Genomic DNA, 12,060 nt, shown 5'->3' on the forward strand with positions numbered 1-12,060 from the left:
TACAGAGAGGACATGACAGAATAGTTTCTTGACTAACCCTGAAAAGATAACTACATCCAAAAAAATACTGCATAAATACAAATAGGACACTGTGAACATTTAAGATTTTTTTATACTCTGTAACACTATAGAAAATTACTGAGTGATTACATTCCACCTCAATCCCTGAAAAAATCTTGACACAGCAGAAGAGATTATCATCTTTATTTGAAACTGAAACTCCAGCTTTGCTGGAGTGCTGTCTGCTCGCTGACATCAGCCAACCAGTTCTCTTCAGAACTATACTCAGGGATGATTTCAGGGATAGTACCCTCCTGGGATCCCCTCTCAGCAGGTGGGCAGCCTGGACATATGGGACCCAGGACAAATCCAGGGCTAAGTGCCACAAGCAATGGATGTATCAAGCCTGCTCCAAAGGAGAAAAATAAACAACTTGACTGGAAACACAACCACTCTGCACTGCCTCATCTAGTGGTCAGTAGTTACTCCCTAGGACCAACGTATTTAGCAATGGAAACACATTATTTATCACCAGATGCAGGATAGTCCAGTTTTAAATATCACAGAACTTAATTTCAACTTCCTCTGCGGTGCTTACTGCATGTTCATGATCAATATTGTGAGCATACAATATACTTATCCTGTTAACCCTTCCAAAAACATGATACTGTTCAGACCCTTTTAAAGATGTTTAATAAAACAGAGAGAGCTAAGGTGGAAACCCTGACCAGAAAGTCGTAAGAAAGCTTAAAATGCGATCAGGTATCCAGAGACTCAAATCACCATCTTCATCATTGAAAGGTTTCTTTCCTGACCTAATTCAGGTTTTTATCAGTGATTATTAAACTTAAATGTTAGCCTTTCATTTCTACACAAGCAAGTTCACACCAAAAAAAAAAAAAAAAGAAGGTACCTGAGGAGTGGCTAACACATCAGAAGTCTGCTGCCCCTCCATGAGACCTGGACACACTAGAGAGCTGGGCAGCAAGGAACTTAATGAAGTTGAACAAAGGCAAACACAGGGTCCTACACCTAAGGAGAAATAAACCCCCACACTGGTAGAGACCAGAGGCTGACCTGCTGGGAAGCAGCTCTGCAGATAAGGGCCTGAAGTCCTGGTGGACAACAGGCTGACCATGAGCCAGCACTGTGTCCTTGTAGCCTTGAGGCCAATGGGATCCTGGGGTGCAGTAGGAGAGTGTCCATCAGGTAAAGGGCAGTCAGCCTCCCCTTCTAATCTGCCTTACTGAGGCTACATCTGGAGTACTATGTCCAGCTCTGGGATCCCCAGTTCAAGAAAGACAAGGAACTACTGGAGAGATTCCAGTAGAGGGTTACAGTGATGATTAGGGCACTGCAGCACCTCCCTTATGAGGAAAGGCTGAGAGACCCCAGTCTGTTTAGCCTAGAGAAGACCAAGAGGGAACCTTATCAACACTTACAAATATCTTAAAGAGTAGGTGTCAAGAGAACAGAGCCAGACTCTATTTTTCAGTGGTGCCCGGAGACAAGACAAGGGGCAACAGGCATGAACTGCAACACGGGAAGTTCCATCTGAACATGGGAAAAAACTCCTTTACTTTAAGGGTAATAAAAGCACAGAGCAGTCTGCCCAGAGATGCTGCCTTTTCTGGAGATATTAAAAACCTGCCTGGACATGATCCTGTGCAACCTGCTCTAGGTGAACCTGCTCTAGCAGGGGGACTGGACTAGATGATCTCAGAGGTCCCCTCCTATTCTGTGATTCTGTGGCTGAGTGGTGCCAAGACATAAATTCGCTGTAGCAATTGCTTGACTGGAGCAAGCCACCCAAACAGTCAGAATTCTCTGCCTCAAACAAATCAAAGTAATATTCATCATCCCAAACTAAGGCTGGCTCTTCTTTCCATTCTCACCCTCCCCATTTCAATGCAATCAGTTCCTGGGAGCTAGAGGAGGGACAACTTTCTTATCTTTAGATGAATGGATCTTCTCCTGGGATCATTAACACCTTTCCCACTAGCTACAGAAAAAACAGGTACTTCAGACTAACATCAGAACAGAATTAATCTCACCCAAATACATTCATCTAACTGTTTTCCAGTACAATGACGTGTTGGCACGTCTGTCAGCACTGCTTTTTCTTGGACATCTCTGGTTAGAGGTATCTATCATTTCGCTGCGTGGCAGCTAAGCAGAGCAGCAGCTCAGCAGCAGTGTTGAACCAGAAACAAGTAGGATCACAGTATCTGTGCGTTTATCAGGGTGCAATATTATTTTTGTGGCTATTCTCCATAGCAGGTTCAAGTAAGAGGATAAGCAAAGCAATTCTGTGGAACACCACAAAAGATTTGTTAACCAGAATTATCAGAGCCCTGTATGCAACCAGAGATCTGATCTAGCAGAGGGCTTTCATCACCTTTAAATAGAGCAGTGTTAGACACCACTGATGCCTACACAGAAGAGCTCATGAAATAGCTAGGGAGTTATAGACACAATTGTATTAGCCTTTATTTAATGGTGTTCCCCCCAGGCCTTATTTTGAAAAAGAAATCAGAGAAAGTGATGAGAGATGAGTCTGTTTATTCCCCGTCCCTCCCCACCTTTGTGCTCTTCCCCCAGCTGACCCAAACCACATTCACTTCCCCCGGAAAGGAGGGTGAGGGGGCAGGTACTTTGAAAAGGTAAAGAACAGGAAGCAGTGCTGGCTTTCAAGCTCAGGCACATGATCCATGTGCTTGCAGCCAGCAGCACACCCCCTTGGAGGATGACAATGACCAATGACAGCCGGTGCAGCACCTGGGGAAAACGGGATGCATGCTCCTCCTCTGCCCTAGCACAAAGCAGAGCATGTTAATAACATGGAGTGCTTATAACCTTATAGCAGATGCAGTCAACAAGGTCCACTGGCTATCTCAAGACACTTATTGTTTATACTGTCATTCCCAGGGACAGAAAATGAATTTTTGCTTTTTGCAGTACCCAAAGGTCTTGAAATGAGAAAAAAGTGATGTGGTTAATATTAAGAGAGATGCACACTATAACAGCAGATCCAAGGCTGGCAACAGCACTGCTTCCCAGTCCCTGTTACCAGCAGCACCAGCATCCGTACCTGGACAGCAGCAACCCTGCCAACCACCACCACCACATGCAGGCAGTAACAGCAGTGCAGTGGCACCAGGAGAGCAATTGGTAAATCTGATGGCTCTAGTGGGATTTTTTGTTCCCATCAATAGTAATCTACTATGATCTTTACAGAAAGCTGAAGAGAAGCTGCTATTAAATCCCATACCACTAAGTATCAGCCTTTCATCAAGAAGAAAGCTCAGTTCCTTACCTGACGACCACCTTGAAAACAAGTAAGACTACAGAAATAAGCTTCTCTCTGAAATAGTTTTAAATACATATAGCTTACTGCTTTTAATCTGTCTCAGAATTAAGACAGCTACACAGAACGAGACAGAGTGGACAGATGAATGATGTTAAAACATTTTGTTACAGATTCACATGAAGTGTAATTATGGCCCTACTAATTTCTCACTGCATAGAGTTAAAAAAAGACAAAAGTATGACCTGGCCTGAAGCTCTTAAGAAACTATGCATACCTGTCCACAGAAAAAGAACACAGTAAGAAACCACTGAAGTTTTAAGTTCCAGCCATAAATTACACTCAAATAATTTGTACCTCTCTCTATAAATGCCTAATGAATACAGGACACAGTAGGAATGAAGCCAACTGCCAGAGCTAGTGCAGTGGAGTCATCACCTGGGTACCTTTCTTCTTCCCCTCCCCACATAACTTAGCAAAGCCTCTGGCTGCATTTGTGAAAAGAGTCAGACTTCAAGATCTGGCTCTCTGCATAGCCAAAGCCAAGCTGCATATCAGCCATCTTTGGCAAACTGTTGGAGGAATGAATGTTGTATAACGTAAAAATAGGTAAAATACAGTTTATGTGGAACTCAACCTCAAAATGTTTTCTTTTGGCTTTTATGTTATAAGAATACGGAATATCTGCTCAGTTGTTATGCACCTATATTTAGTCATTTATTCTGCCCATGAATTTTAAGTTCTACTAAAAACATTCACTCTGTTCATGAAAATGATCTGAAATTACTAAGATTGTTGACTTTGTAAATTAAGTAATATAAGCAAGGAAAGTGGAGGCCGAAGACAGCTAAGCTCTACTCTTCCTATAAGTGAAAATTTTAGAGTTTGCTTTTAGCTCTTTCAAGTAATTGCCTTTATTCTGAAAAAAAAAAAAAAAAAAAAAAGAAAATTCTTCTCCTGGTCAGTGTTCCTGTAGCCTTTGGTGAGCACCAGCCCTCACTCTACATCCAGCTGAACTGCAGAGCCAAGAAAAGCTTCAGCCCACGTCACGCCACAGCTGTGCACATGCTCCCTCTAAAGCCTCTTCCTGACCTCTCTTCACATCTGATCCATTTATTTAATCCCGATGTTGCTTCATCTTCCCAGGAAACAACTCAATGCCCACTGATGACAGACCGGTCCCAACAAGCATAGATGTTTTTTGACTTGGCACATTTTCCCTTTCCCACTGCAAGGTTTTTTTACCTGCTCCTTTGTCACAGTTTCAGCTCTGAGTGCACAACAGACTCCAGTGAGCACTGAAATTACAACTCCACCCCCCCCAGATCTGCTAAACAGCTTAAGAATTTTTAAATTACAGACACAAACCCACAGCTGAATCCAAGGTTTTCTGCACACATAAGCCTGTTTTCTTTCCTACATAGGAGGAAATATGGAATCTAATCTATTTAACACTTTTATCCTTGGAAATGAAAAGTATGCTGTAGCACAGATGTATTGCCTGCACCAGTGATGTATCTGTGATGCCAGTTATTTACTGGAGACCATAGTTAAATTTGCATTCCTACAGTTTTTTTTATGCTATGCAATGCAGGCTGATCTCAGGGCCAGCACTGCCTCCAGTGTCCTTCTCTCCCTCATTCCCAGCTGCTTCTCCAAAATCTGGGCAATGTACACAGTCTGTGCTCCAGAAGCAAGGAGGGGATGGATTCAGGCTGAGATTGCCTCTTGCACTGCTGAAGTGCTGTGCAACACAGGAGGGGCTGCCAGTGATCCTAGGAGGAATAATCCTGGATAAAGAGCCAGAGGAAAGAATAAGAGAAAACTCCCTCCCCAGACACAAGAAAAGGAGGAATTTTGAAGTAAAAAATGTAATTGCAAGTACTTGGCACTACTAAAAGAGTGGAACACAAACAGCATTGCTGATGAGTGCTGTTACACATAGAGGGATCCCAAAATGAACTCCTGCCTGAGAAAAAAAACCCTCATGGCACTTCCCAGGAGAAAACAGGAAAGGCAGAACCTTAGGTCAAATTTGAAACTGCACCTTGAAGTGATCTAAAGTTATGGTGCTACTGCAAGGGGTGATTTGATACTTTTCCTTCCATTCCTAAATTCACTCCTTATCATGTATCTGGGATTTTCCTTTACTCTGGCACTTCTGCTCAGCCAGGCCACAGAAGAATGCCAGTGATGGAAAGCAGAAAAGGGACTGCACATCCAGAGATTTTTGTGATGAGGAAAGAACAGGAACTCCCTTTGCAGAACCTGGGCAAAGTCAATAGTAAATCCACAGCCATGCAGGCAAATCACATCTATTAATCATCCTCTTGTCCACAGCTTGTTTGTGCTCTTACCCCACAGTGGGGAAAACATCTAAATTATTTTTTCCTCCATGGTTGGGAAAGAAAAATTAGTGTTTTGTGTTTTGTTACCTGAGCTTTTACACAAGGTCAGTCACAAATCACAGTAAAATTCAGCCACATGGCTCTTCAGCAACTGCAAAACAGAACTAAGCAGCCCCTGGAAACAAGGCTGCATCCAACCCAGAGAAATAAAACCAACACTGAAAACACCCCACATCACATGGGCCATTTGTGCTGTAGCAGAACCACAAATGCACATTTGTTACATTGCTGCTCTTCAGGGAGAGGGACACAGAATTACAAGAAGTCTGTCCAGCATTTTCAAGTGAAAGGTCACCACGCTGATTATTTATAACACCACTGCCATTTCTGCAGCTACCTATAAACTTTGCTTTATGTCGTTAGATAATATAAGTAATAAGAAAATTATGGGAGGGGAGGAAGGATTTCAAGCTGCACTCCCATTTCTTTCCTCTGGCAAAAATCTTGACTAGACGAAACAGCTGTGGATCCAACTGGCAACTTACATCTCTTCGCCTTGAACAAAACAGTTAATCTTACATTTGTGACATCACATATTTACTTGTGTTTGTAAAAATCAGCCTACTGGCAGGACTTAATGAAGCAAAGAAGCAGCTGGACTGAAAGTCTATTTCAAACCTAAGATACAACTGATGGTATTTAAAGAGAAGCTGACTAAAGAAACTGGTCTGTTCCATGTGCATTTCTCTCCAGTCTTCCATGAAAACCAATAAATCCAGTAAACCACATTTTCTGCCCATTCAGATTCCCATGAAAGACAGAACAGTACCCTCATTGAGACTGATGATTCCACAGTCTCTATGTAAGATGAGTTACAGCAAACTGGCCAGCAGCAAGGGATGGATCACTGAATAAAGCCAAAAGCTACCAAGAACAAACAGCTGCATATCTGTAACAAAATGTTGTTGTAAAAGTACAATAGCCAGTGGTTATCTGGCTATCTGGTTATCTGGCTGGTGGTATCTAAAAAAACCCACAGCAGGTCAAAATGCAACTACTTGTTGATTCGCAATGAGCATTTGAACCTGAAGAAAATACCTGAGGTTTATAGCCATACACCTTTATATACATTAATAACCCCTAAGCAGACAAACCTCTGCCCAGGGCATGGACAAGACTCACACAGTGTCCAGTGTCTCCTCCCAACCCTGCTGCAGGCTTCCCAGAAAGTTTTGAAAGAACTGCTGGTGTCCAGCTGATAGGCTGTCCCAAACTATCTCCAAGAAGTGAGCTTTGGGAACCAAGGCCTGGGCTGCTGGTGAGAATCATGTCTCAGGTTCCTTCTCCCTCTTTTGCATTTAATGAAATTTAAATTCCATTCTTCCCCCTAGGTCATGCAGGAGCCTTACATCAGGATCAAACAGTAAGGCAAATTTTCATTCTGGCAATGCCTACCCTCCTAAAAGCTACAAACTATTTAGCAAGTATGCTGAGGAAAGGTTTTATCCCCAGGTACAAACACTGAAAATAAAACAAGCCACCTGCTAGTTCTCTGCTTTATAGCAATAGGACACTTGATAAAGAATATGCCCCATTTCCAAACACATAATCTTGCAGTCTTCAAATATGTTGCTATTCTCTTACTACCTTGAGAGAACAGGTAAGTTCAAATAAATGACCTGGTGAAGTCTGCAAAAAGTTTAACCATGTAGCTCAAAATTAAATTTAAAAGTCCTCAAAGAATACCCAAAAGGCAATGAACATAAGCTCATCATGTAAAGAAAAGCAGCAAATGATGCAGAAAAAAAATACCAAACAGCAAGTGTTACGGCTGCTAATGTAGATATTTTATTAACAATTAGCATACAGATATATAAGAATCCAAAGTAAATGAACTCTGGAAAAGTCAGCTATGATTTCATATCCTGTAGTCTTAAATGAAATATGCACTCTGCTGCTTTAAAAACAGTATTGTAGGCATTGGCTTAAAAAGCTCCCCATCTTTCAGAGAAAGCAAGGGGTTTGTTTCAGGCATAGGTTAGGCACACCCCAAAAATTCCCTGAAAGACAGGAGGGGGCACAAACCAATGCAGACACACAAGTCCAGCTTTCCCCAGTCTGAAACACTACTTCACTGGGGGGAACCACAGAAAAAAAAAAGCAAACAAAAAACCCCCCAACCAACCACACCAAAAAAACCTACCTAACAAACAAACAGCACCAGAGGAATCCAAGACAGCTTCCTTAAGCACTCTGTCCACGTAACATATATGTAACTCATTTTTCCATTTACTTTTCCATTTTAGAAAAGATTTTCTCTAGAGACACAAGCTGCCTCTGGAGTGCCCTATTTGGACTGATTTAATGATAAATGAGGATGACTAAAGCTAAGAGTTTTCAGTTGAATGAGTAAGCTCTAAATGATTTCTTTTTTAGAGAAACCGGTAGACTTATTTTTCTTTTAATTTTAATTACACAGTGAAACAGCACCTCTGTTTTCATGGAATAAACATGATTCATTTCCTTCATGCCTATTACATGGAGGTCGAAGTTTCTAATTATCACTCTGAAAGGTTTAAGTTTCACCATAGGTAAAAGTTGCATTCCATGGGATCTTTGCTAAAAACACCTACATCAAAACCACCCTGCGTACCAGAGAAGACAGCTAAAAAAAAAAATCTGTCTCCTGATAAATAAAATAATAAATAAAATTTATTATTTTACACAAGACACACACAGTTGAAGGACAATTGTTTGAGGTTCAGTTTTTTCTTTAATTCATGATTTTAAAATGTTCATGCATGACAACTATTTTGCACACATGACATGCTTCAACACATGCAAAAGACGGAAAACAAATTTTAGTTGGTGCAATCTTCAATTTTACCTTTTCTAAAACATTAAATGCAGGAAGGGACTAACTAAATAAAGATACTTTTTAACAGTAATGTTATTTCTGCATTACGTTTGGACCATGTAATTTAATCCTAGGAAAAGCTACCTAGGGTATGATAGATGACACTATGACACTGAGCTTCTTCAAGTAAATAAAGCTGTTTCATAATCTGAAATCTCTGATCAAGTATTATCTAGAAATTATGGTACAGGTCAGGAATTTTGACAAGACTCTGCCTTGAAACACTTCTTTGGTCACAGTAAGTCCCCAAAGAAATATGAGAATCACTTAAATTCTTGAGATTGAAGGATTTATAATAATGTAAATAAGCAAAACCTGTATACTTATGTTTCTTGAAGCAATACATGCCAACTGCACCAAAAGAAGCAAGCAGAAAGTCTGGCAAACCAGTAGCCTGCTGGCCTTATGCAATGCCACGTCTTAGCAAACACACTTTTTTTGCTCATTCGTCTTTTTTACTGTACCAAGATCATCACTGGTCATCTCAGGTGATACTAGCTCCTCCGCTGGCGTCTCAAGTGGTACCAATGGTTTAGGATATTTGGAAGCTACAACGAGTTTTCAAAAGCAGAACAACAATAAGTCATTATTTCAAAATCCTTCAATCCATGCTGGAGTATCCACCAGCAAGAAAAGAGCCCTGATAAACACAAGGATGACTGGGTTTATCTAGGGCTTACATTAATTCCACCTGAATGATTGGAGGCTCTTTTCTGCAAAAACATATGGCAAAGTTACTGTAGTTAAGCAAAGGACTCTGACTAGAACTTCAAGTTACATGACAAAGTAAAATTTCAGAATACGGAAGGAAGACAAACCACAAAAGAAAAACCAACATGAATTTCAGAAAACAGTACCTTGCTGAATGTGGTTTAAAGGTAGACAGTTACACTGACAGTTTGGGTTTTCAGGAAACAGTTTCAGGAAAGTTTTACATTGAACAACAAAGCACCAATCTTTTTATTTACGTCAATAAACTTCAGCCTCTTCTAACACTTCAGTAATATAAACATGACCCTGTCCCAAGGGACCATCTATATTAGCATCAGTAAAACTGATCTCAAAGAATTTAATGTAGAGAATACTACCAAATTCATTCAAAGTTAAAATTTTCAAAAATTTTTTCTATATACTTTTTTCTGTAAGTAACTATGTATGTATTGAGATAACATGATGAAAAATTCAACTTTATAAAGCTACCTAACTTTGCAGTATTCTTGTTACATAAAAAAGGGAAGTCCAAATAAATCAGATATATCCTGTTGAAATAAAGCTTAACCATGAAGAAGCACTGCAATAATGACATGCAATGTCAGACTGGCTAATGCAACACAGTAAGAATGAACAATGGAAACAGACTGTCTAGTGCCCAAGAGTACATTTTGGAGGTGAGGGTTTTTTTGCATTTTTTTGAGTTTTGGGACTTGGTTGGTTTTTTGGTCTGTTTTTTTTTTCCCCACTATGTTTTCCCTTTTCAAAGGTTTCTTGGGAAATGGGACATACCTCTCAATAGGACTTCAGAAGTATTAAATCTCTTAACTAAAGTATCCCAATGCAGTGTCCAGACCTCCCCATGCACCTCACCTTTTCTGATAACAGGCATCCATATTCTTGAGACAGGATGGAAGAGAAAAATTAATAAATTAAGTTTCATAATAAGTAAGAATCCAATCCATGGATAAAAAAAAGATGTGGAACTCCCACCTCTACCAGTTACTCGACAGCCGCTGGGTTCACTTGATCAATCAACCTTATCCCAGGTCATAGCATCTACTTAATCTCTGTGACCTGCCAGCAGAGTAAAAAGCCAGGTTTCCCATGCCAGGTTCCATCCCAGCTCCCTGAAGAGGACAGCAGGTAGAGGCTCTCTTCAGTGTTGAGGCCTGGGAAAGCCTCAGCAGTTTTATGTATTGAGTATTCCAGACTAGGAAATGACAGAACTCATTCTCACCTTTTTATTTAATTATTATTTTTGGAACGGCAAAATGACATAAATTTCAAATAAATGGCTAGAATTTATTGTATTAACTGACATTTAGGGGGAGAAGTCTTCTATAATAGTTTCGTTTTTCCTGTTTAATAAAATATTTTACATCACACAGATGACCACCATTTGAGAACAGAACAGTTCCATTTGAGGATGTTAAAGAAAATGCTTAACAGAGTCTGCACAGCACTCTTCCTTCTGCACTTTGCCCTCAGGAGATAAGCTTCCCTGGTTTTAGGGGAAAAGAAAGAATTTCAAAGCTTTTCATCAGCAAAATGAAAAGTAGCACATGTTTTCATCTGAAACATGATACTCATTTTACCACTGAATATTTTTGACTCAGCAGTGAGATTAGCAATAGTCCTGGTGTATGCTGTGATGGTGTCAGAACACAAAGGGACTGCCTGCAGGCAGGCTGGCAAGAGTCTGTCCTTTTACCAGCTTGACAGGGCACTTCAAACTTGTGAATTAAATGCTTGCCAGAAGTCTGCCAGAGGACCTTTTCCTGGAATAGCAATCGAACACTAAAATTAAAAAAAACACAAAAAACAAAAACCAAACCAAACCAAAACCAAAAAACCACACGCGAACACAAAAAAAGTACTACCTCGACCCAGATCACAGCAAGGAAGAGGCAGATAATCTTTCTCCTCACACAGCTCAGAGCTCACCTGTGTACACTGGGCCTGTGGAAGAGAGAGGGAGACAGAACTGTCCCCACCAGCTGCCATCCTGCCTGCTCAAACTCACCAGCAACAAGGCTGTTCTGCTTCTTCCAGCTCATCAGGCTGGGCAGTCCTCACAAAAACACCTCCACTTCCACTAAGAAATCAATCTTCAAACAAGACAAGTACTTCCACAGGGACTGAATTAGGCTTTGTTAACACAGATTAACTTCTAGCAAAAAGCAGTACTAAAAATCTCTAAACCACCACTGTAAATGGTTTGTTTATATTAGCAAGCAGCATCCAACCCACGCAACAAAGGGAATCCTTCTCATAGGAGATCACATTTAAAGTATCTAAAAATCTCAATAAAATCTGTCTAAATTAATTTATTGACATTCCCAGTCTTCTGAATTAACTTTTCTTATTAAAGCTGTGGAAGTTGGAACACCTACACTCACATTCTCCCTCAGCTATTCCAGTAAACTGTAGAGTTCATAAATCTAATACCAGATCTAACATACCAGAGATGTTGTTTCTGACACCAAAGTAGCATTTCACCCAAAAACCAGCAACAAGCTTGCAAATTTCTCAGCTCACAGTCCCAGTGAACTCGTGGAGAGGGTGCCCTTTACCCACACACTAACGACGTTTTAATTTTTTATATTTATTTAAACAAAGACAAGATTCAGTAACGTAAAACTAAGATAGTTTTTCTATCAGAATGGACCAGATTGTTCAGATTATTGAGTCATGTATGGTATGACATAGCAGGGCTTTCAAAGAGACTCTAGCTAGAGACTGCACTCTCCAAAATCTGCAAAAATGACAAAATT

At 40.4% G+C, this 12,060-nt stretch overlaps 1 protein-coding gene across 2 annotated transcripts in view; it reads right to left on the reverse strand.

Annotated features, from left to right (window-relative positions):
* Positions 1–12,060, reverse strand: part of TMEM65 (transmembrane protein 65) — a 34,237-nt gene that overhangs the window by 16,849 nt on the left and 5,328 nt on the right. The window contains exon 2 of one of the 2 annotated variants that reach the window (XM_030444448.1): positions 9,037–9,120. The exons of the other annotated variant lie outside the window; for it this stretch is intronic. Coding sequence (XP_030300308.1) covers positions 9,037–9,120 — 84 coding nt within the window. The remainder of the gene's footprint in view (positions 1–9,036; positions 9,121–12,060) is intronic. 2 annotated transcript variants of the gene reach the window in all.

The sequence above is a fragment of the Calypte anna genome, chromosome 2, assembly GCF_003957555.1.
Source record: "Calypte anna isolate BGI_N300 chromosome 2, bCalAnn1_v1.p, whole genome shotgun sequence".
In the NCBI taxonomy this organism is placed as follows: domain Eukaryota; kingdom Metazoa; phylum Chordata; class Aves; order Apodiformes; family Trochilidae; genus Calypte; species Calypte anna.